We start from the raw sequence: 25,580 nt of genomic DNA, 5'->3' as shown, positions 1-25,580 counted from the left end.
AGACCTGATTAAGTTGACACTGCATGGCCCTCTGCCCCTTGACACACACACACATATGCATACACACTTTTCAATAGGCATCAAGGCAAAGTACCTTAGGTGAGGAGGGAATTTCTTTTTGTCCTTTCATAATGAACCTATACATGATTCAAGAAGTCATATATTCAATAACACCCTGCACTGTGATCAGTTTTGAAACTGTCAAAAAAGACTGCACTGTCCTTTAAAAGACACACACTGTGTTTTGCTCGCAGCGGTTTTTGACAATAGATGACATCTTTATTCTATAATTTCTAGCTCCATGAATAATTAAATGCCGTTGCATGTAATTTCCAGAAAAAGAAGAAAATGATTGATTAAAACAAGGCTGTCAGCACAATGTAAAAGATACAATTACAAGAATAATTTGGGTGAAGACAAATGTAAGTGAAACAAATGAAGGAATGGCAACAAATGTAAGTAAAACATGCAAGTAAAGTTCAAAACAAGTAAATATGAAGATAAATTTAAGTAAGCACGTAAGTAAAAGTAAATAAAAGTAAATAAAAGTATTTTATAGAAAACATATCCGTATGTTAATGGCAAATGAAAGAAACTTTCCTGTTAAATTACAATAAGGCACTGGAGAGAAGCTTAAGCAGGATTAAAATGTTATTTTACAGTGTGCCTGTTGCAACTACGACAGCAGTTCCTTTTTAATGTAAAAACAATCCAGCGCTGTACTGTGAAATATGAGCTTTACAGGATAATACTGCTGTTTGGTTGCCATCATAGAGCTATTTTGGTGTTTCTGCTAGGATCTCCATAAAATGGTTTACTACCATAAAATATAACTGCATGTTCTCACTCACATACTCAAGGACATATATACAAAAGAAAGCTACAAAAGTCACCAAAAAGCCTCTGTATAGCAGAGGAAGCACATTTTAAGGTGGTATTTATCTTGCAGGTACTACTATATATATATTAAAAGTTTTTCTTCTGTAGCGCAATAACAAAAAGAACCTTTTAAATTTCCTTTTTCGTGTGTGATGAAACCCTTTAAAAGGACCCTTTTAATCATGGGATGCCTTGCTGCATTGTGGTAGCTCCTGTAGACAATATTGCTCAGAGATCCCAGAGGTGTCAGTGAGGGCCAGATCAAAGACAGACAGCAGGGTGTAATTAAAATAGGAGTAAAGATTTTTGTGTCGGCAGCAAGCTGATCATTTAAAAAGTGAATAATTGCCTTTAAATGTTTGGGGGTTTTTTTGGTCAGTGGAACCAGATTTAAGGAGCCCTTTCCCTTTGCTTCATAATTAAACAGAAGCCAAGGTGCCTAATTAGGAAGAGTCACAGTCAAATTATAACAGATCACCTCTTTCCGGTGACAGTCAAGGGTGTAAAAGTGCATGACTTTGAGATTCATATGATGTTTGATTTAAAACAGCAAACAAAACATTATCTATGATCTGCAAAGTGTTTAATGGCAATAGTCCATCACAACTATCATAAAAAAACAATTATTGTTAAAATGTTAACGAACAAAAAAGCAAATATTTAACGCTAATGTTTCACAACTGTTTCTATTATAGGTTTATAAACAATATGGGAGCATTATCTGTTTATTATTAAACTGTTATTGAAAATACTTGTTAAAAGCAGTATGTGCAGGAAGTTGTTAGGTTATAAATCACCTGGAGACTGTAGTTTGTGTATTTAAGCATCAAACTTTTAGGAAAAGGTTGCGATTTGGTTTAAAACACACTCATTTGCAACATTAAATGTGCACATTTAAAAAATGTTATTTAAAGATTCAATCAATTTTTTTCCCTTTTGTTCTGGCTCTCTCTGCTCTCTTCTCTTTCCCCTAACCCCCAACCGGTTGGAGAGCATGGGTGCTCCATGAGCATAGTTCTGTTGGAGGTTTCTTCCTATTAAAATGGTGGTTTTCCTCTCCCCTTTCTCCAAGTGCCTGTTCTTTAGAGGTCCTGTTATTGTTTGGATTCCTAATTACATAAATAAACAATAAATTAGGACTTTACTATTGATTTATATATATTTTTTTTCTGTTTATTGCTAAAATAACTATTAGTTAAAGTTAATTAACTACAAATTTTTAATTCATTAGTTGTTTTTGTTTTTGTGTGGTAAACTTCTCGGATGCTCAGCTTGCTCTGCACAAGCACTTTTCAGGTGACAGGGATTATCGAGTTCACCGGAAAGCCTGCCCAATCACTGGGCCAGCCTGGGGCTTTATTTCCAGTAACCCACACACACACTTACACCTGTATTTAGGGTTATGGTGGCTTCAGCAATTCTCAAAATACATTTCCCTCCTGTAAATGTCTAAAAATCTACAAATTCAACCAATTTACACTGTTTAAACTAAACTCAGTGACTGCTGAGATTAATGACTGTATATAAAAGATAGACATGACATCACCCGATAGTCAGTGAGGTCCACACTTGAAGACTCAAGTTTTACCCGGCATAGCCTTATGTACCTTTAAGTACATTTTCATCATGTATTAAATAAAACTCTAAGCTAACAATCGAGACCCTAACCTAAGTGTGTAAGAAATGAGAAATGTGGATAATTTGCCAGATTTCTGTACAGTCAGACGAGTGACCCCCTGCTGGGCAAAAAAAGAGCACAGATTGAATGGACTATAGCACCAGCTTCACCCTCAAACCTGTGTCTATCTTTTCTTTATTGCGAGTGTTTCTGATAATAAAGCCAGTATTTATTTACTCAATACCCTGCAAATTAAATTAATATTCCAGGTTGTTAGGTGTTTCATTGCTAGTGAAACTCATTTTACACCTCTGTCCCGTTCTGAATCCAAATCAAGACTATCTATCATCATGTGTGTAGATTCACTATTAATATGCTGCACCGTCCGTAATGTGGGTCTAGAGCTGAAACACTGAGCTAGTTGGGTCTTGGAGCGCACATTAGTAATCCTGCCAACACACTTTTAAACTGGGTCAGTACCAAAACGCATTTCGGGGTGTGTAACCAGCATCTTGTCTTCACTACACCAAACACAATGTTAAAACACAGCCTGCTGTGCTTGTGGAAGTACTTCAAATAGCGCTCGGATAAAAAGGCGAAGAAAAACATATAAGACACGGGGAAGGAGGGAGAAGCGTGTTTTGACAGACCTGTCACAGTGGTTGCACTTAAAAGGCTTGGCGCCGGTGTGTTTGCGGTAGTGCCTCGTCAGCTCGTCGCTCCGGGCAAATCGCCACTCGCAGCCCTCCCACGAGCACTTGTATGGCTTCTCACCTAGGGGGTAAAAAAAAAGCACATGTGAGCACCTGTTTGATCGCTCATACACCAATCACATGCTCATTTGTTGTTCTGCGCCCATGAAAAAAGCTCTTTGCCGCTAACCCTTTATCTTCCTGTTTGATATTGGCAGAGCTTTTATTTTAATGAGTGTGTCCTGTATATTGTGAGTGCATGTTAGCTTCCAGTCTGATAAAGATCCCTGTGCCTCCTGTCACCATTTCCTTTTTTAGGGACTGTAAAGAGAGCAATGGGATGAGATGGAGAAGCTCCCACTGGTCTCCAATCTTGCTGAACATGCAGAAGAGGAGAGGAGGGTTGAGAGAGAAGAGGTTGAGAGGGAGGGAGGGTGGGAGGGAGGGAGAGGTGAGGATTAGAGGCAAGGTGGATGAGAGACTGAGAGGAGGAGGTGAGATGAGACCAGGGGAAGGAAAAGTAGAGTAGGAGAGGTGTTGCAGAAGTGGATTAAGGCAAAGGAGGCTGCAGAGATGCTGGTAGGGAAGGAGGGGGTAGTGATAATTAGGCCAGACACATAATGGCAAGGAGGCCACAATCCGCCAGCTGCGTCCAACTCCGAAGATGTCACCTGCATCAGTCACATCCCATCTGGAGTGGTGCTCGAGGCTGACCAGCTCTGCTCGAGCGCTTTCACCACGACTACTGGCTTAATTCATTGAATGTGATTATCCAAAGGGACAAAATCAATAGATCAACTGCTCTGTCAAAACTGCAATGAGAGCTTGTGTAAAGTAAGGAGGGGCCACATCTGTGAGCCAAATGTGGGAGATATTCGCATAGTATTTCAGGCAGGATCTAAAATAATCAGTACTTTATTTCTTTCTTTTTCAATTTTTTTAAAGTGATAAACCATGTCTATATGCTGATTTTGGCTATTTGATATTGATATTTGAATATCTGACTGTAATGATGGGAGCGTATCCATTGCATATGTATCTGTATTTACCCCCATCTCCTCCTTAATGGGTTGGCCAATCTCAATGAAACTTTGCATACATGGCTTATTAACATTTATTAACAATATTTTTATATTTAGATAAACCCAATTTTTTGTATTTTTATATAATTTATTAATTTCATTACCCCCCTGCCAACAGCGAGCTTCCATTGCAGATCAGCTAAGAGGAAACTTAAATGGTGTAACTCCCTGTGTTCTAATTTCAGTGGATCTGGTATACCTGTGCCATTTATTCTATTCAGTGTAGTTCTTTTGGATATTTAAGTCACCAGGATGACTCTTTCTAGGCCATCAGTTTCATTTGTGGTTTAAATGTAAGTTTATATCAGTCTGCTGAGTCTATCAGTCAATTTGGTTTATTCTCATTTACTACCTAACCCTTTTTGGCTCTTCTGGACCTCTTTTGTTTATAGGATCAGGAGTTACACACAATAGCTCCACAATTGGGCAAGACTAAAACAATCTGGATTGATAAATAGGACTGCAGAAAAGAGGCAAAACATATATTATATGTATATCTATATATATATATGTAAAGAAAACTACTTGATTTTGCGGTGAACTGTCCCTTTAACAAAAAACTGTAGAGTTTAAAGTGCTTTTGGTCTAGATCCTGAGATCCTGAAATTAGTCTTGTCCCCTTCCATCCCAGAGCTGCAGGTTTGGCCCATCCGACTCTGGCCAATGAAATTCCTGGGAGGCAGGAATGCCTGAATCCGTTGCCTAGCAATGGGATCAAGGGGGGTGGGGTGTATCTGTGTGTGAGTGTATGTGTAAGAGAGACGTGGGGTGGGTAGGGGGTATGTGGTAAAACATGAGGAGGCAGTGCAGCTGGCTGGATCTGGCAACGGTACGCCGCCATGCCACCGGCCAATTACTGAGCACGCTGGCAGAGCACGGAGGCAGTTGCCTAGCGACGGTAGCCGTAGAGCTGTACAGGGCAAGAGGCGGGGGTGAGGAGCGGGGCTGAGGGGGCGATGATGGTGGTGGAAGTAGTAGTGGTGGTGCAGGAGGGGGGGGCACTAAGAGACCAGAGCCTGCAGCAGTACATAACCACTCAGCTACCGACTCCTCCAACGATACACTGCCTCCGTTGCCTAGCAACACCCCCCCCCCTTATAAAAAAAATCCACCCTCCTCCGCTCTCTCTCAAGATGCCCAAACAGTGAAGTAGAGCAGGTACCCACTCGCCTCTGCAAACAGACACCGGACTGGAAATGCTACTAAACACACAGTCCGACTGATTGACAGTTTTAAACGTCCATCAGTAACCTAATCCACTGGATTAGCCTGAACCCAGCAGCATAATCTGATTACCTTCTGTTACTTTTGGATTACTTTGCCTGTATAATGTAGATTATTGAGCTAAATGGATTATTGTTATGATTTAAAGAATCAGGATTGTGGACAGTTGGGCGCTGCTGTTTAAAACAATTATTTATTGCGAATGATTTAATAAAATCCACCATTAACCGGCACTTCTCCCTTTTCATTTCAGGGAAGAAATGCATAAAATCAAAATACTCCACCCCCTCCTCCCTCCATCTTTAAAAATGCTTTTTTATTTTAAAATAATCAAATGAGCGCTCACATATTTCTCATCCATAATCTGATAACTGGGTGTTTCCTGAGTCACCGTAATCCCATTAGGCGTAATCTGTTACTTCCGAATGCTCAAACACACGCACCCATGCGCCCGTTCTCTCCAGCCTCTCAGGTGCCAGTGGTGAAGTTAATTACATTCCCTCCATTAGCTGACGCTGAAGCAGGGCATTTGGGTCTCAGAGGTCATTACAGAGGCTCTCGGAGAGGCGGCTTTATAGGCGCCAGCCCCGCAACCAGCACTGCTGGCTCGGAGATGAGCGAGGGGAAGAGACAAAGATGAAATATGGAGGAAGTAATGGAGAATTGAAGTGCGTTAGTAAGAGACATGAGGATGATGGGAAAGCATGGGATGAAGCCTTTTTTCATAAAAGGCTTAATCATTTCTAACACAGTGCCTGGCAGGTTTTTAAAAAAGGCACTTTAAATTAGTTTTGTAGTTGATTGAAAAAATATTCTCACATATCCAAAGACACATTGTAATATTTTAAAAGAATAAGAGTGGAAAGAGCCTATTTGTGGTCGTAAAGGCCAAATGAGGTGCCATCATTCTCACAATAAATCATAACAGAGATAGCCTTACATCAAAAATATATGGTAGAGTTATTACTGAAATCATGTCACTACTTTTGTTACAAAGGTTCTTCAGTTATTTGCACACCAGGCGGACACAAAGAAAAAAAAATAGTCTGACTTTGGACTATTTGGGCTATAATCAGCTGATCCCACTTCTTTTGTGTGAGTGTGTGAGTGTGTGCGTGTGTGTGTGTGTGTGTGTGGGGGGGGGGGGGGTGGACATATGGGCCGTAGTTTTATTTTTATCGCACAAGGGGACAAGAGCATGATGGTAACCAGGATAGAAGCAAGCGCGTTATACTCCTAACACAACTTCAGCTCTTTGCTAGCATCTGCAAAGACAAGCATGCTAACACAAAGCTAACAAACGCAGTGATGAGGAGTCCATCTTTTAACCTCCATTTCTACCTGATCATGTTTCTACTCTAAATGCTCCTTTTCAGACAGTTTTTTCTACTTTTTCCTTTGTATGATGTCACTTAGAGCTGATGCTCCTAATATGGTCACGTCAGGCACACAAGCCCCGCCTCACTGTTGTTCAAGCTTTCTGTTTACAAAAGGCAGCCAATCAGAACAAAATTAGAGTCCAGGAATATAAAAAAATATATATACATATACCAAGACCCCCTTTTAAAAAAACTAAAAGTGGCAAAAGAGCAGAATGACAGAATATGAGCCCGATAGAGAGGCAAACATGCAGAGAGAGACAGCGTACTGGCTAAAAGACCGAGACAGAATGAGAGGAGGAGAGAGCCAGAGAGGGAAAATTATGAGAAACAGGAGAAAGAGCGAGAGAGCGAAGGCAGAATAACCCAACAGTCCTCGTGTTTTACCCTACCCAAAATCTAATTGTACCATTCCTTATCTCCCATAAGCCTATTCACAAAAAGCTCTACAGGGCACTGTCATTTCAACTCAGCCCGTCTAATTCCAGATTAAATCGTTGCCTTTTCTCCGTCGGTAATTTATGGAAATAACAACTAAGAAAAAGAGGATTTGAGTAATGACATCTTTAAACTTGTCAGGATAATGGCTCAGTGAATGGGGGAGCCCGTGGCACTGCTGTCTTTTTCTGAAGAGGGTCGCTCCACTGTACCTCCCCCATCCCTGTCTTCTGTCTTCATCTACTCTTTGTTTCACTCCACGTCGCTCTTCTCCTCTTTCTTCAGCTTTTGTGGCTCCCTTTGTCATCTTAAGTCGACATTTTCCCCGTTTATCATTCTACCTTCCCGGTTTGAATAACAAGACAGATGTTCTTTTTTCACTGCTTTTATGTTAAAGCACCTTACGTGACACTGATAGGCTCCAAGGGGGAAGGGAGGAAGTGTGTTTTTAATGGTGCTATATGGAAGTTGTGGCACTGTCATTAAATCATTTTAATGTAAAATTTTCTTAACAATTTACAGGGTAGAGAGGGGGGTGATAAAAAGAGGTTGCCACATTGATTTTTCTCTGTTTGTCTATTCAGGTGTGCAATAATAGACCCTCCCAACAATTAGTCAATTAGACAAATAGTTAAAGAGAGGCAATTCAATTATAGTTGAAGTGATTGGTCAAGTCATAATATTAACTTAGTGCCATTATAAATATATACAGAGTGAAAATGGGGGTGTTATCTTGGTTTAATAACTATTAAATGGTTCATAAAATAGGTACATATTCACTGGGGAAGGACCAAGCTAGCTCCAGACACTATACAGCGTCAGCACAGATGATTGACAGGTGAGCTCCTTCTCCTGCAGCCTTCTACAGCTTCCCAAACAGTCAGCTGATTGACACTGCAGCTCCAAAGTTTTCTAGACATTACCCGAAAGGGGTCTTTAAGCAGGCAGCTCCATAGTGCAGCGTCTTTGTAATGTCTGTTTGATGAATCCACTGCTCATCATGTGTCCTGCCTCCTATACACGCTGTACCCGAGCAGCTCTATCGCCTAAACCACACGGAGTATTTCCAACAGTGTGAACGCATCCGAGGCAGACTATTTCCTGCTGTGTGCTGCGCATGAGAAAGGATCAAAATGATCCCAAACTAATTCTTCTAAAATTGTTTGAAGTTAATGTGGGAAAACAGCTTAAGACATGTTTCCTAATACATTGGTAATGAGTAAGCCATGTAGCCGCTGTTTTTGGAGGGTTTTTTTTTTTCAAGTTTCCAGAGGTTTGGACCTAAACTGTAAATATGGATCAGAATGCTCCATCTCAATATTCAAAGATATCACAAGACAAATAAAGGTGCCCCCTCTGCTATTTACTCTGTTAATTAACCGAGTTAAACACAAAATATAGTATGGATGTCAGATTACGGTACAGTACTGTGCAAAGTCGTGAGCCATTCCTAATTCTGCTATGGAAATGGCACAGCAGTGTATTGAAACATGTGCAAACATATATGTAAATACAATTTTAATGAGCTTGAAAGTCATGATTTGGTGTGACCACTTTTATTCTTCAGCACAGTCTGAACTCTCTTAGGCAGCTTTCTTTAAGTCGTCTTCAGGAATAGTTCTCCAGGCTTCTTGAAGGACATTCAAAGCTTTTCTTTGGATGTTTCTGCCTTTTGTTCTGTTCTCTGTCAACATGATCCCACAGTGCTTCAATAATGTTGAGGTCCGGGCTCTGGGGAGGCCGATCCATGACTGATAGTGCTCCACTGTGTGTTTTTCTATCCAGGATCCAGGTATGATTTTACTTCTAGACTTTCAGGAAAGTCAAGTAACAACAAAGAGTCTAAAGTTACAGTTTAAAATTGATTTTTTGCTAAGCTGTGTGTTGTGCGTAGACACAACGCTGGTTTGTCTCTTTAGTTCGGTGCTTTGTTTTATGTTTTAATGGGTCATAGGTCAGTTTTAAGTGGCTTAACAAACAAAAAACTCTCCTCTGAAAATGGTCAGGTACAAGGAGTGGATGGAAAATGAGTGGAAAACCAGGCAATGTCCAAAGAAAACCTGGAGAACTGTTGTTCAAGAGCACTTTAAAACATCAGAAGAAAGTCTGAATTCTTAGAAAGAAAATATAAAGAAATGAGCGTTGGCTCAAGACTTTTACATCATGTTGTAGCATCACTGTGTTCAGATTCCTATGGTCGGTTCAGCCTTCACATACATTTTAATATCAACTACTCCACACAGCTCTCTGGATTTCAGTTTCATTTAATTGAGACTTCTTGTGATTTGCCTGTATGGATTTTGTGACTGGACAGCACCGGTGGCTCTGGTCCCCCATAGCTGGCCCAGTTGGCATGGAGTCTAATCACAAGGGTTGTAGACACATCACGCTGGGGGAATCGATGATGGTATGTCTGTGCAAATTTGTTCCAACACAGAGGGTGTGATGTTTTCATGATCTCTCACACTCAGATGATGACTTATTTTCAAAGAGGCAAGCCAGAGCTGGTAAACAAGTCACACGTAGCGTCTTCGCTGGACAGCTCTGGTGATCTGTCAACCAAGCAGTGGATAAATTTAGAAGGCGGGGGAGCAACCCAATCCAATTTGAGTTGCTGTAACTTCATTTACTATGATGGACGCGCTTCGCTGTACCTCCCGCGGTTAAAATAAATAAGGAAACAGCTATATGGCTACCTATCACATGTCAATATCCATCTCATTATACCGCTGAACGCCTCCCTCGGAGTGTGGGGGGTAGAGGAAAGACCGAACAAAAATAACATCGCTCTTAGCTCGCCAACCAAAAGAAGACACACAGAAGAGCTCAAATCCAACCTTTTGAAGGCGAACCATTTCTCACTCACCATCGATAACTCCACAGTTTTCCCTTCTCCTCAGGTTAAGAGCCTTGGTGTCATCCTAGACAGTTCACTTTCTTATAAATCTCACATCAATAATCTCACCCGTTCTGCCTACTTCCATCTACGCAGCATTAACAGATTGCTTCCTTCTCTTTCCACCCATTCTTGTCCACAGTCCATTCTTGTCCACAGTCTTGTTACCTCCCGTATTGACTACTGCAATTCTCTTCTGCATGGTCTCCCCCAAAAATCCCTCCATAAGCTTCAACTGGTTCAGAACTCTGCTGCTTGTGTTATCACCAGAACCCCCTCCTACCAGCACATCACCCCTGTTCTTCAGGAACTTCACTGGCTCCCTGTGAAATTCCGGATAATATTCAAACTTCTTCTGCTCACCTTCAAGGGCATTCATAACCTCGCTCCTCCTTACCTTTCTGACCTGTTAACCACTACCTGTTCTGCCCGTTCACTTCGATCTTCTTCTTCTATCCAGCTTGCTGTACCTTCCTTCCGCCTCACCACTATGGGAAGCAGAGCTTTCAGCTGCTCTGCTCCCAGGCTGTGGAACTCTCTGCCCCCAGAAATAAGAAACATTGGTTCTCTCCCCCAGTTTAAATCCCAACTCAAAGCTCATCTGTTCAAATCTGCATATTCACTGTGAATCCACTGTTTGTTAATTTTATCTTGTGCTTTTGTTTTATTGTTCTTATTCTGCCATTGTTTTACTAAGTGTTTTATCCTATTGTAAAGTGTCCTTGGGTGACTTGAAAGGCGCTCATAAATAAAATTTATTATTATTATTAAATAAGCTGCAAGTTAATAACAGCAATCTCTGACACACTGAAGAAAACGCTGAGATGGTTATCCCTCATGTCCTGCCTCATGGGATTATAATATAAAGTTACATTTGAAAAATATTTCCCTTGTTCTTAAAAATGATCCCATTACCAACCCTGGAAAAAAATAATCTGACAACTTCAGATTGAGAAACACTGACCTAGACTTATAGAACGCATAGAGGACGGCAGTGCCTGAAATAAACCGAGGAAATGGCAGCCTATCCAGGTCAATCCATCCATCACTGCACACTTACTCAGACAGAGGACAGCTCCCTGACAGAGGTCTGAGTGGTTTGGGATTGAGATGGAGGAGCGGGAGAGTTATAGCTTCTGAACCCTCCCCCCTTCCGTCATGTGAAGAACCTTGACAAGGAGGACCTACCCTGGTATGGCTCAGAGAAGTACTTAAGCAGAAAGAGTGAGGATAAGAGTCGTGGTTTTTTTTTTTTTTTTTTTTTGCCTTTTTCTCAAATCATCACATTTTTATCTTTCATTTTTGATATTTCAATAAGGCACAGACCCTGTTCTGTGATTACAGAGCTGCTGCTTCTTGCACATTCCTTATCGTTTTGTGTGCATTTTGTTCCAAGAATGTGTAGCAGGTGGATTTGCACTCGGTATTGCCAAGTGAGGTTATCTAAAAATTTGAAAACCCAGGAGGGTGGAAGCACAGACTGTGATAAACTGGAAGATTGTTACAGAACTGCCCGACATATTAAACGCATCTCCCCGAGTGGGCGAGGCTTCGAGACATCACCGGTAGAAGACAAATGGTCGGACACAAAAAAAACCCCCTCAGTGCTCATCCAAAGACAAGAAAAGAGTCAGAGTGTGTGCTATAAAAAAGAAGAAAATACTCTTTGAATCCTGCTCTTTCATCTTCGGTGTCTGTCTGTGTCTCGCTCGGCGTGCAGCGGTCATTTAGCTTCAGGATTGAGCCTTTTTAACCTGTCACCAACAATGAGCGTCAGTCAGTTTTATTACAGGTGCATGAAGGGGCTACCTCTGATTGTAGAGGCGCCCTCAGAGCTGCCGCGCTGAAAGCGGCTTACTGAAATCATATCTGAAAAGTACCCCAACTATTCTGCTCAAATTCAGAATTGGAGTTAAAAGGTAACTATTTATTGGCATTATTGACAAGATATTTGAAAATGAAAACTTAATATTGTGTGACAATTTCACATACAGTTTGATAAGACTATAAATACTTCTGTAGTAGTTCTAATAGTGGGAATCTGACATTGTGCCCTGTGCTGTGTAAGCTATATGCTATGTATGCATTACGTATTCAATCGCGTATGAGTGATGCCATCTGCAAGGTATTTACTTGTGGAACATTTCTGTCCTCCTATTTTGAAAGTACAGTCGCTACTAACCAGCTAGACTCAGGCCTTCCTGTGTCATGTTTCCATACCAGAAGGCTGGCTAGTCATTTTTGTGGCTCTAGACGTCCACAGCGAGATAGAGGACGACTCTAAGAAGAACCTTCTCCTGTGCACCAAGCTTACAGAGGCTAGAGAACACGGACTGCAGCCCATACCTGCTGTCCAGGGGACCGTCAGCAGGATTAGAGACTCACTAGAGAGTAAACGCATGTCAGGGGTGATTTGTGTCAGAAGGATAGCAGCACTAGTGAAAGGAACGGTTTACAGGATGGTAGTGAGACCTGCTATGATGTATGGCTTGGAGAGTGTGGTTCAGAGGCCGAACTGAAGATGACAGGATTTATATTGGGAGTGACCAGAATGGACAAGATTTGAAATTAGTACATCAGAGTGAAAGTTCAGGTTTATTCAAGGATGAGATGGTTTGGACATGTGCAGAGGATAATGGATATGTTGGACAAAGGATGCTGAAGATGAAGATGCCAGGCAGGAGCAAAAGAAAAAAAAGATTTGTGGATGTAGTGAAGGACGGAGGAGGATTCTAGAAATGAAATGGAGGCATATGATGTGTTTGGGTGACCCCTAAAGGGAGCAGATGAAAAGAGAAGAAGAAGAAGACTTCTTACCTGTATGTGTCCTCTGATGGGCCTTTAGGTGGGAGCTCTTGGTGTACACCTTTCTGCAACCATTGAATTGGCAGCGGTGAATCCTCTTCTTGTTTTCTGGTAGCTCTCCAACCCCGATCACACATGCAGCCCCCTCATCTTCATCTTTCACCTGGACAGGAAGCGTGTGCCCCGCCACCAACCTGGCTGCGCTAAGCCCCACCTTCCTGGCTACCAGCTTCAAGGTGAGTGTCCCATCAGCGGAGGCTGTCAGCGTCTGGTTGGGTTTGACAAGGTGTCGGCCGAGTTCTGGCGATGACGGAGGTGTCAGGGAGGTGACGGCACTCAGCTGAGCCTGGTGGACCCTTTCCATGCCCTCTACATTTTCCAGCCCTTGTCCTTTGGGTTTGAGGTCTCTCCTCACAGCGCCAGGGGAAGGGAAGTTCTTTCGAGTAGGGCAAAGGATCACCGGAGGTGGGCTCGGTGGTTCTTGGAGGCTCGGCTGGCTGGGGAGCAGGGTGTCTGACAGCTCCTCCTCTCCATCCTCCTTCATGTAGGCGGGAGTTAGGAGGCCATCCAAGTCTTGGTCAAAGAGCTCCGACAAACGCTTGGGCTCTGTCTGCAGATAGCGCTCCAATTCCAGGCAGGTCTACAGGAAGGAAAAAGTGGGAGAAAAAACACTCGGTTTAGATTTAACCCAGGCAAATTCACACATTCGGTCATTTGCACACCCTCGCTCTCAAATCCCACTTGACAATTTCAACAGCCCATCAGATCATCCGATATGCCTTTACATGCTGTGCAGAGAAAAACCTGCATGGTGCCATCCACTCACCCACACAGGCAACTGAGCAGCTCTGCCAGCTGTCACACACACACTCACACACACAAACACAGATAGCCACCAAGACAGCCAGGATTACCTGGCAACTCCAGCAAGACGGCTGATTAAACACTGATTGATTGCAACCGCTGTAGCACGGGAGGAGAAAAAAGAAAAAAGAGGAGGCAATGGGGAAAGCAGGGGGAGAACTCCTAAACTGTACAGAACTCCTATCAAACAACATTTTATGGAGCTTTGACAAACCATGTGCACACAGGCTTCCACTGAGCCAAGATAGGAAGATTTATTCAGCTGTAGTTATGGTCCGCTTCATCCCTATTACTCCAAACACCTCTCCCCGCGGAGGGCAAATAAAAGGCTGCATCCCAGATTTGTGCGAACTGGCATCCTGAGAAGTCTATTACTTTCCAACAAGCCGGCAAGGTTCTAGGAGGTAGAGCGAGCGTGCGACGGTGGGGTTGGGGAGTAGGGGGGAGGAAAGAGACGCTCCATGTCCAAGGATGAAGCTATTACATTTAAATGGCCGGCCACAGTTTGATCCGAGGGATCGTTGTGTTTTGCTTGTAGCCACTAACCCGTTTTGACAGCTGAGATGGAGGCTAGCAGCTCCACTGGGCGCGTGCAACTCGCCACTTCATTTGTGTGTAAATAGGCACTGACAGACAGAGCAGCTAGTTCCATTATCAGGAATAAGGTTGTGCAGACTGAACACATCAGAGACATTTACAATCTTACGGCAGCACCCACCCCACCACCACCATCACCACCCCTTTCCTTGTTTGCACCTTCTAAAAATAAAACTGCACGTTTTTTCTCCTGTTTCGAAGGTGAGGTGGAGGGGTGGGGGTGTTGCCGAGGGATTTCTCCTTTAAGTCATTTTCTTCCAGGAACAAAAAGGGATTTGGAGTTGTTGGGGTTTTTTTGTTCTTGACTGCTTACAGTATTTGCATACTGACATCAAATTAAAAAGCTGCTCTGGACCACATCTACAGCGAGAAGTGAAGATAATGCACCGTGTCTCCTCCCTAGACTGCACGCCTACATGTTGTTTTTGCTGGTTTTTTTTACCTGGTGATGGCTTTAAAAAAATACGTTCTTTCTTTGCCGTTGATGGCTCCGCTGAACGAGAAGGGAGACGTCCCGCTCGCTGTTCTCTCTCTCTCTCTTTGGAGCGAATTTAATATTGAAGCTGTCGAGATGTGACGGGAGAAGCACCCGTCAGTCAGTGAGCTATAGAAAAAAACGCAACCCTGCTCTGTTTACAGCATGGCCTCTAACACCTTCAGCCCATCCACCGATTGCCCCCCCACCCAAAAAAATCAACCTGCTTTTCTTTTTACTTTTCTTTTTTTCCTCCTGCATTGTTGTCCCTTCCTTTCCCAAGGTGAGGACTAATTATCCGCTAAAAACCATCCAGTTAAAAGGTACTTTATTCGGCAAAATGCTGAGGACTGCAAACCAAGGTGAGTGTGTGTGAGGCAGCGATAGTTCAAGGGAGCGGAAAAGAGGATAGAAATGGATAAGTGGAGAGCGGGGCTGAGGAAGGTGAAGAAGAAAAAGAAGAAGAAGAGGAGGAAAAAGGAGACTGAAGGAGAGTGATGGTGGGGGGACAAGGTGGGAGAGTGAGACAGTGCGAGCGAAGGTCTTGACTTCATTTCCTCAGTGGGGGGGGTGAATCCTTTTTGGGAGTGTGACATTTGCCGTAACGGGATCCTGTCAGCGGGCGAGCCACAGGCCTCTTGCACGCAAGCACGTAGGGGAGGGTTCACGCACGATAAATGTTCGGTTACGACCCACGGCGAGGTGCCGGGGGTGTACTCCAGCGTTGCGTGCGTGTGCATGCCTGCATGTATAAGGTGTATGTGCGCAGAATGGAAAGACGCTAACCCTTGCACGGAGGATGAAAGTGGGCCCCAGGTGAGGCGGTGATGGGCAATACAAGCTTATCGTGGGCTCTTTCTTTGAATCTGTCTTTCTTCACTCCAATCACTCCATCAAGCCCCCCCCCCCCCCCCCCAACCTCCCCCAGGTGGTGACATTAACATTGTTAGAGAGAAGGTCATGCAGTTGATCAGCAGTTCTGTGAAGTGGTGTGGGTGTATGTATGTGGCCGCATGTAATTATGCCAGTGTCTTGTGTGTGCGTGTGTGTGTGTGCGTGCACGCATAATTATTGCAAGCGCGCGTGTGTATAATTGCGCTACCGTGTGTGTAATCATGCAGCTCTTGTACGGGTGTTTGTGTGAACACCTACGCATGTGCATAAACTGCTCGTTGCTGTTGTGGCCTGAGGTGAATGTGGAATTGGCATCTGTAGTGTGTGAAATCAAGAGCCAAAGCATCCCACAACAGCCAGGATAAAGGAACACTCATGGCCCGCCTCGACTCCATTTGGACAAACGCCGATCTGGAGAGCCGGCATCAATTGGCTCTGCACAAAGCCAGGGTCCGTTTCCTAAAAGGCTTTCGGGATGATTCCTTCATGCGAGCCAAGATAAGCTGAGACAATCCAATGGCCGTTCCAGCAGCCCCGCCTCCTCCTCTACCTCCTCCTCCTCCTTCAAGCGGGTAGTTGGGTGACTTCCCAGCAACTCCAGACATCCATGTATTTTTTCATTTGTTGTTTTTCTTTTTTCTGTTGTATTCTGTATTTAAAGAGAAAAAATCGTAGATGCCATTTGTACACAGTAGATCTACATGCACGGTGGTGTAGTCATTAGCAATGTTGCTTCACATTAAAAATAGCCTCGATTTGAATCAGCTAGTCATCTGCAGCGTTTGCTCCTGGATGTTCCAAAAGGAAGATACACTGACCAACTTTAGGAGGAATTTTGTTCATATTCAATCAGATTTAATTAATTAATTTTATATATTATCTTTAATCATATTTAGTTTATTGATTCATTTCCTTTACCCAGTTCAGGGTCTTCGGGAGGGTCTAGTACACTCTGTACAGGTCTCCACTAACACTACTTTAGAATCAATAATTACCTAACATGGATGTCTTTGAACTGTTGTAAGAAGGCAGAGTACCCAGAGATAACATGCAAACTCCATACAAAAAGGTCCCAGGCAGGCGGTGGACGTGAGTGCAAAACTTCTTATTGTAAGGTGAAGTGCAAATCACTGCAGCACCATGCTAACCAAACCAAAAAGGAATTAGCGAACAAGGTAATGAACATAGTGATAAATTGTTTGGGGATTCCAAAAGTGACAAAAAGATTTGTTTGTATTATGTATGTAGATGTTGTTAGCATTATTAGGGGGGAAAAAGCTAACACACCACGATCTAAAGAAACTCAAGAACAGGAGAGAAACAAAGTCATTGACATCTATCAGTCTGGAAAGGGTTACAAAGCCACTTCTAAGGGTTTTTACAGCTGCAGGCCTCACTTGTCTCAGTTAAGGTCAGAGTTCATGATTCTACAATAAGAAAGAGACTGGGTAAAAATGGCATCCATGAGAGAGTTCAAGGAGAAAACCTCTGCTGACTGAAAGGATCACAAAGGCTCGTCTCACATTTGCCAAAAACATCTTGATGATTCCCAAGACTTTTGGGAAAATATTCTGTGGACTGACGAGACAAAAGCTGAACTTTCTGCAAGGTTTAAGTCCCGTTACATCTGACATAAAAGTAACAGTATTTCATATAAAGATCATCACAGCAACAGTCAAACATGGTGGTGGTAGTGTGATGGGGCTTTGCTGCTTCAGGATGACTTGTTGTAATTGATGGAACCATGACTTCTGCTCTGAAGGAGGATGTCCGGCCATCAGTTCATGGCCTGAACCTCAAGAGCACTTGGGTTATGCAGCAGGACAGTGATCAGAAACACAGCAGCGAGTCCACCTCAGAATGACTCAAAAAAAAAAAAAAAAAAAGAAGGCTTTAGAGTGGCCGAGTCAAAGTCTGGACTTTTCAGACTGAAATGCTTTGGCCATTCATGCTGGAAAATCCTCCAAAGTGTCTAAATTAAACCAATTCTGCAAAGAAGAGTGAACCAAATTCCTGCACAGTGATTTGAAAGACTCATTGCCAGTTATCACAAACGCTTGATTGCAGGTCTTGCTGTCAAGTGTGGCCCAACCAGTTATTAGTGTAAAGGGACAATTACCTTTTCACACAGGGCCAAGTACGTTTGGATAACTTTTATTCCTTAATAAAGAAAATCATCATCTCAAACACTGACTGCATTTTGTAAGTTTTCTATGGTTTTCTTACATTAAATTTTGTATTACTATAGCTGTTCTAGCCATTTTTTTTTTCTCGCCATCGTTTGCAATTTGAGCACAGCTCTGGTTAATTTCATGCTGTGGCTTCAGAATGCCCAAAATAACCTTTACAAGAAACAAAAGATCGGTTATGCTGAAAAGAACTTCATTTTTATCAGATCATTTAGCACAGAAACATTTTAAATAAGTTCAGCGACACATGGACCAAGTTTCCATCAGACATGCGCCTTTTCTCCATGCTGCATGAGTTTCTACTCGTGAGATTTCCTATTTATCTAACAGTTATCTTATTTAACGGTCCACGAGAAAATACATTTCAGCTTCCAAAGTCACAAAGCTCAGGCACAAAAATATAAATAAAAATATCATGAAGCTGGTTTCATGTAAATTATTTTGATCAAGCTCATATCAACTGAACTAAACGGCCTTTCCTCCTCCTCCTTTGCTGCCTTTTGTTTTACTGAGCCACACTCTGAAATCACACGTGCACAACACACCTCTGCTTAGTGAGGCTTAAAATACAGCAGGTGTGATAAATATTCGCTGATCACAAGACTCACACGCCTTTCACAAAGTCGAGTGGGCTGAGAGCTGTGAACCAGGCCCGATTCACTCACTTGCACTCTTCACACTTTGACTTTTCTCATTTCTCCTCCTCCCTGTCTCGCTCTCACTCCTCCCCTCTTCCATGGGGGCCCTTGGCCTGGCAGCTGATCCTCTCTCTCCATCACCTCCCTTCACATTTGGCCTGCGCTGAGCCGCCTGCCATCACCATCAAAGCGCATGCTGCCTCCCAACTGTTAGCACCCCACTACGCTGCTAATAAAAAGCCTGGGTTATAAATATGAACAGACGAGCATGCATAATGCCCTAAAGGAAGGCCCAAAACACCACTAAACAGATAAATGTAATGGGGTGGATATGGCTCATTAATTTTAGGATGATCGTGTTTAGTTTTTACAGATGCCTTGATAGAGACAAGGTGCTATGAATAATATTCAGAGCTGATGCTAGCAGGGTTGAAAAGGGCAGGGCTATAAGGAGGTCCTGAGGAGGAGGGGTGATGCTGAACTATTGTTAAATACACTGAGGCTGTGAGAAGGGGGGGGGGGTGCTGTCACATCTTTTCAGAGATGACCCATCATTTCTTGCAGCACCTTCCTTGCAGTGTTGTATGGATATTTAGTTTTCCTGAGAATCAAAGTCTCGGTAGTGGCTAGAGATTTCACACACTGTGAAGTCTGACTGTCATAAAAAAACAAAAACAAAACTTAATTTAATGCTACGAAAACATCTTAAGCAAAGATATTTGTAATGATAAACTAATATAGCAGTTTGATATTTATATTGACATAACACTTTGACATTTCTTTGATTTTTGTCTTTAGCTATATGAAAAGAAATGAAAATATAAAAGCTAGAGCAAACAGCTAGTTAATTTAGCTTAGCATAGGCTAATTTGCAAACAACTAGGCAGTCTGGCAGCACTGTATGTAAAAGATCTATGTAGCCACTATGATGCGACTTGCTGGTTTTCAGGAATACCATTAGTACTGAAGTTTTATATGTTCCACAATGTTTAACTAGGAGGACATCATGCCAAGTTACCAGCTTAGGCTAACTAGCTTAGTTAGCTTATTGTGTGAATGCACAAACAGACCTCTTACAGACTCAGATAGGCTGTTATAGCAATATTCTTTGTTAGATAACGCCACAAATATCGTTAAGAGGTGCAGTTTAGTGACATGAATTAGCTGCCATGACGCCTAGCAGACAGTTAGTGGCTACCACTGCTCGTGTCTGAATTCATGTTACAAAAAAGCTAAACTTTAACCTAAAGCTCGTGACTAATTGAAAAGTTTAGATCCTGTGTTGCTGTTACGAAAGAAGAAATCAGAAACAAAATGTCTTCTTGTAACAAGCTTTTAATTTCTACTGTTAAATTGGCTGTTTATTGAGATTTAGGGACACTTGACTATTAACCACTTGATATTAACTCGTCCATCATTTTGGATGTGTGACAACTATGGTGGCAATGCAGGATCAAGTGTGTTACACCGCCCTAGAGACTGAAAAACATAAAAATCAACAGGCAACTGTGGCAACCTGCCAGCAACCAACAGGAGGTTTTAGAAAAAGAAAGTATACTTTATTGATCCCCTTGGGGAAATTCCTCTCTGCATTTAACCCATTCACTCAGTGAAGCAGTGGGCAGTCATTGGGCACCCGGGGAGCAGTGTGTAGGGACAGTACCTTGCTCAGGGGTACCGCAGGGTAGCTGTTCAGTGGATTTGAACCACCGACCTTCCGATCATGGGGCCACCAGGGATTTAGGTGCAACACCATCTTTGCAACCAGTCCATCCAACAACAGTCAGAAACGTCCACATACCACTACAATAATACACATTTTCCCCTAGCAACCAATGGTTGCATAATGTCCAATATGGATGACAACCAATCCTTTCCACTACTGTTGCTTTTCTAGGATTAATAATAGTGTTGTATAACAACAGATTACAGTATATTATAAAGTTTGTCTGTGTATAGAAGGTATGGCCCAGTGTTTAGTTCCTGACTGCAATCACTGCTCAGGTGGTTTGTGAAGTTTCACACTCACAAAGCGACCTGTAATTTAGGGTTTAAACATTTAGGGACCTCCATCAATCAGAAACATTGCTGTTTGAGTTTTGGAGTGTGGGTAGAGTAGTTCTTTCCATGTTATTGTGGATAAAACAAGTTTTTGGTAAAATAAAGATGATATCAGACTGACTTGGGATTTCCACAGGAGTACAGACTGTTGTTTCACAATGCTGTAGCTTGCAGTGAGCCGACTTTGGATGGTTACAACATTATGTCTCATAATCAAAATCCCTATGGAGAATATGAACAGGATTTTCTGTAACTTTACTATTGAGCTGTAGGAGTACTGACTCAGCCAACCTCAAGTGGCCATTAGAGGATCTGCAAATATTGGTACTTCTCCCCTGGCTAATTTTTCTTGGATTGAGAGCAATCTTTATCTTTAGATAGAAAACAGTCTGTATGTTTTCCTCTATTTTCAGTTTTGTGTTAAACAAAACTAAGCTGTTACAATATTTACAGCACAGACGTGAGTGATGTCTTTAGATGGGTGCATACATTAGCTGTGCTGACTTTTGAAGCTTTCAGAAGAACAAAATAGAGGTTGCGCAGAATGCGCTTTTGATTGTCACCCCACCCCTTCTAAAGAAATCTCTTTGTCATCAACATGACACATTGATTATTTGTTTTGGCCATTTTCATATGTAGCAGGAGTTTGATTACTCATTTTAAAAGCCAGTAACATTCATGTCATGGATGAATTAACATACGGCTTTGCTTCTCTGTGCCTTTTGTTGCGTCGCATCCAAGTGACAGTCTGTTTATTGCCTCTTGTATGCTTTTGTTTAAATCACACAATGTCATTGGTCACAGAAAATGGGGCGGCCTCGGCCTCTTTTCACGGGGCGTGAATGCAATAATGCTGCGATATCGGCTGTGATTAAAATCCCTCTGAGAAATTAATCACAGCGTTACCCTACAGGTAGGTAACAATCATATCAGCTTTCACATCTTGCCTGCAGCCGACAAAGTAACCAGATTGTCTTATCCTTTATTTCTTTTTCTTTGGATTTCATTTTAGGACAGTTGTTTTTTTGTTTTTTTAAATCTTGTTATCTGTAATCCAGAAACACGACTCCCACTTGTATCGAAGTAAAAGTTTGGGCGGGCACTCGATTCGGAGAGAATGTCTGAGAGTGTGTCTGTGCGCTATGTGTGTGTTTTCCTGCCCAAAGTGTGTTATAAGGTCTGTGTCTCGCATTGATCTGGTGAGCCGGGCCAAACCATCACTTTGAGGTGACAGCTAAATGACCAGTAGCCCGAGGCGGCGGCCATCTCGCCAAAAGCTTTTGTGCATTTGTGTGTGTGTGTGTGTTTGCTAATCGATACCAAATGATACCATGCAGGAGCTCATCAGCAGTGGCCGTCGCAGCTGACAGAGACGGTAATCTATAGCTTCACTGAGCAATACTCATCCGCCCCCCTCGCCAACCCCATCTCACCCATATACACACACACACACATAAAATCTCCAAAAAAGCATGCCCTCCCGACTAAGCTCCCCTTCAGGGTTTTTGCTCCTTGCACACTTAAGAAAGCTGGCCCCCAGATTCCAGACTCCTTGGAGAGAAGCATTGCATCATCGGCAGATCCCATATGAGCGGGTAACCTGCCTACAGGGCCAGAAGGAGGGGAAGGATGGAGAGGGTGGAGTGGATGTGGGGGAGACAGGTGGGAGATAACGCCTCATTTTCCTCCATGCTGATCTGAATAGCGGAGCGCCCTCATGCTGCTGCGTTATTCTCAGTGGAGAGAGCAGCAGGGGGTGCGGTGTTTGGCCGGGAGGGATCTTAGAGCTCCCGATGCCCCGGCAGGGGCTGCCGAGCAGCGAAGCAGGGAGAGGAGACACAAAGAGAAGGAGCTGAAGGAGGAGAAACCGAGTTAAATCGGTGAGACGAGACACATATGACAGACAAGTGAGAGATGAAGAAACAGGCCTCAGTGTGTGGAAGATGAGCAGGTTTTGATTTAGGTTAAGTTGAAGATGAGGTACAGGGTGGTGTATGCAAAAAAAAGGAAATAAAAGGCTGCAGATTGGAGTAAGGGAGGAAAAACAGGGGAGAGAAGGACAGGAAGCTTTAAATGCCACAGACAGGAGACAGGCGTCCTCCTCTTCCTCACTGACTAACAGCTCCATCTCTCCAGGCAGCCGAGCCTCACCTAGCTTCAGATAACACACTACGGAAACAGCTTAATTACACACACTGCCTTATCAGGCGACATTAGCCTCACAGTAATAATCAGAGCCGCCGTCAAAACCTGGCAACGCAGCAGCTCGAGGCGGCTTTACACAGTGTGGGCTTCGAGCTGATAACAGACACTGCCAGTTGTTAAATCACAATTTGCTGACAGGGTTTGAGGGAATAATGCACATTTGGTTGTTAACCTGGCACCTCCTTTATATGCAGTCAATTTTTGTTTGGATGGGCGCACTAATAGGCACAATGGCCACTCGAAGCTGTTTATAGGCGCCGTTTTTCTATCCCTGCTCTGCTGGACTCGCTTTCCTTGAATCCAGCAGGGTTTGCTCATCAGTTACATTCGCAGAGCGACTGCCTCAGTAAGAGAATAAGGTTCATTTTGCTTTAGATTGGAACGCGGTAAGTAAGGCTTCAGTTATGGGAGCTTTATGTGTGTGCGTGTCTGTTTGTGTGTGATCTTCAAAGCACCTTTCATCTAGCAGGAAAACCACAATGATGGAGCACTCAGAGCATAAAAACCTGGTGACCTCTGCCTAATGGAGCAGAAAGACATTTCCCACTGCTTTCTCCGAGCAGACACAACAGAAAGGCACACATCCCCATTACCCTGACACCGGGGACCTCCCACTCTGTTTTCCCATAACACAACAACATGGATGGCAACGAAATAAATAAATGAACAAATAATACAAGTGATAAAACAATGTCACCACAAGGTCCACTAACTGTTCACACATGTTGCCCACCATCCTGTTAGGACTTTCAAGTTGTCGCACGCTGGTGTGTGGGTAGCGCATGTCTAGGCTGTATATAAAAAATGAACAGGGCCAAGGTGACATCACCCACTGGACTTCTGTAATGATGCTGGTTTAAAGTGGTTGGAATGGTAGAGTTATCTAATGCTGACAAGCTCAATTGGCAAGGCACATCTACAAACTGCACGGATGCAATGCACAGACAGGCATCTGCTAATTAGGGTTAAACTGCATGGACTTAATAATGATATATTTACTGTCACTGCACATACACAACATAATTAGGTGAAATGACACATGAGAGCAGAATGATGGAAAAATCACGTTCAGGGACACAAAATAATGTTGAGAAATACGAAAAAACAACAACGTTGAAATCAAGTAATCAGTCAATTTTAATCAGTAGATCACAGGTTGTGAGTATATGGAAGCATAGGAACTGCCATGAGATCGCGATGTATAAAAGTACAAAAGGGAAAGTAAAAGATACACACGACACATTTTATATTCTATGGGCATTCACTGCACGGTGGATTCTATTAAAATAATAGAATTTTACTGAGCTGAACTGCAGCATGGACTTCCTGCATGTTTAACACAATTAACCACACAGCAAACCGTATTATTGTTAAATCATTTCATTAAAAATGCTCCAAAAGGCACCAACACCACAAAGAAGGTCAAGAGGTCCGACTCAGTGATTTAAAAATGAGCTGAGGTGAGGAGTAGCAGACAGCTAACCAGCCACAGCTGTCACTCAAAGCGGTCAGAACCTTTACCGTATGTGACTTTAACACTAGAAGTGCCAACGGGGTCACTTTGACCTGTTGACATTTTAAAAATCATGTAACCCCTTCATCTTGTATTTCCTAAAATGGGTTTATTCATCTTTAAAGTGAATTTTTGGACGCTCGGGACAAAAAGAAAAACAAATGACAACCATCTATACATTAAACGCCTCAAAATGAGTCAGTTTCACCGCTGTAAGAAGGTAGCATAAAATGGGCTCGACATTTGCAATATGTAGGTTGCCTGGTAAGTAGAGTTGGGCATTTCATTGAAAAATGAATCAAAACTGACATTCAGAACCTCCATATCGACACCGTCTCGACCATGTGAGAAGCATCATGGAGGGAAATGCTGAGCTGACTGCGCAACAGGAGCAAATAAAAATGCTGTGTCCGTTATTTGGACATATTTTTTGGCTTTAGTAGAGACTGCGTCAAACAAAAAGAAGAAAACTGTAAAAAAAGAAAAAGAAAACTCTGTTACAACACTCAAAGCACAATCATGTTATTGAAATCAATATCCCAGCTTTAGTAGTTGAGCATATTTACAGTATAAAGCTTCTAAACTATGAGGGAAAAAACTATATATATATATATATATCTATATCTATATCTATATATATATATATATATATATATATATATATATATATATATATATATATATACACACACACACACACACATATATCTATATATATATAGATATATATGCGTATGTGTGTGTCTGTGTATCGGTGCATAAAGTGATTAATCATTAATTGTAATTCTATGAATGTATTTTTGTTTACTTGCATTTTGAGATGAAGGCTGCTATAACACGAAGTACAGAGGACTGTAGCGAGTATAGTTACGAAGAGTGGGCCAGAGTGTGTGTGGGTTGCTGGCTGTGCAGAGCAGCGGGGGAATCGTAGTTGAACCGAGAAGACAGACTGTGGAGTACCAATCCAAGCAAATAAAGAGTGAAATCTGGAGCAGAGCAGTCGAATTGGACAGGTTTTAACCCTCAGGAGCAGAGCTGAGGAGGGCTGCAAAATGAGGTGGAGCAACGAGATGGTTGCTCTTTACGCCTTGAAAGCCTGCTAGGAGTAATCCTTGAAGCTCTTTTCTAAAC

General features: G+C 42.6%; 1 protein-coding gene across 1 annotated transcript in view; it reads right to left on the bottom strand.

Moving 5' to 3' along the window:
• Nucleotides 1-25,580, bottom strand: part of LOC146491522 (Krueppel-like factor 7) — a 59,456-nt gene that overhangs the window by 15,763 nt on the left and 18,113 nt on the right. The window contains exons 2-3 of the mRNA XM_085150870.1: nucleotides 13,026-13,653; nucleotides 3,148-3,271 (exon numbers count right to left, since the gene is read on the bottom strand). Of these exons, the coding sequence (XP_085006996.1) occupies nucleotides 3,148-3,271; nucleotides 13,026-13,653 (752 nt within the window). The remainder of the gene's footprint in view (nucleotides 1-3,147; nucleotides 3,272-13,025; nucleotides 13,654-25,580) is intronic.

This window comes from Neolamprologus multifasciatus, chromosome 23 (assembly GCF_963576455.1).
Source record: "Neolamprologus multifasciatus chromosome 23, fNeoMul1.2, whole genome shotgun sequence".
Classification (NCBI taxonomy): domain Eukaryota; kingdom Metazoa; phylum Chordata; class Actinopteri; order Cichliformes; family Cichlidae; genus Neolamprologus; species Neolamprologus multifasciatus.
This window is presented reverse-complemented; position numbering and strand designations above follow the sequence as displayed.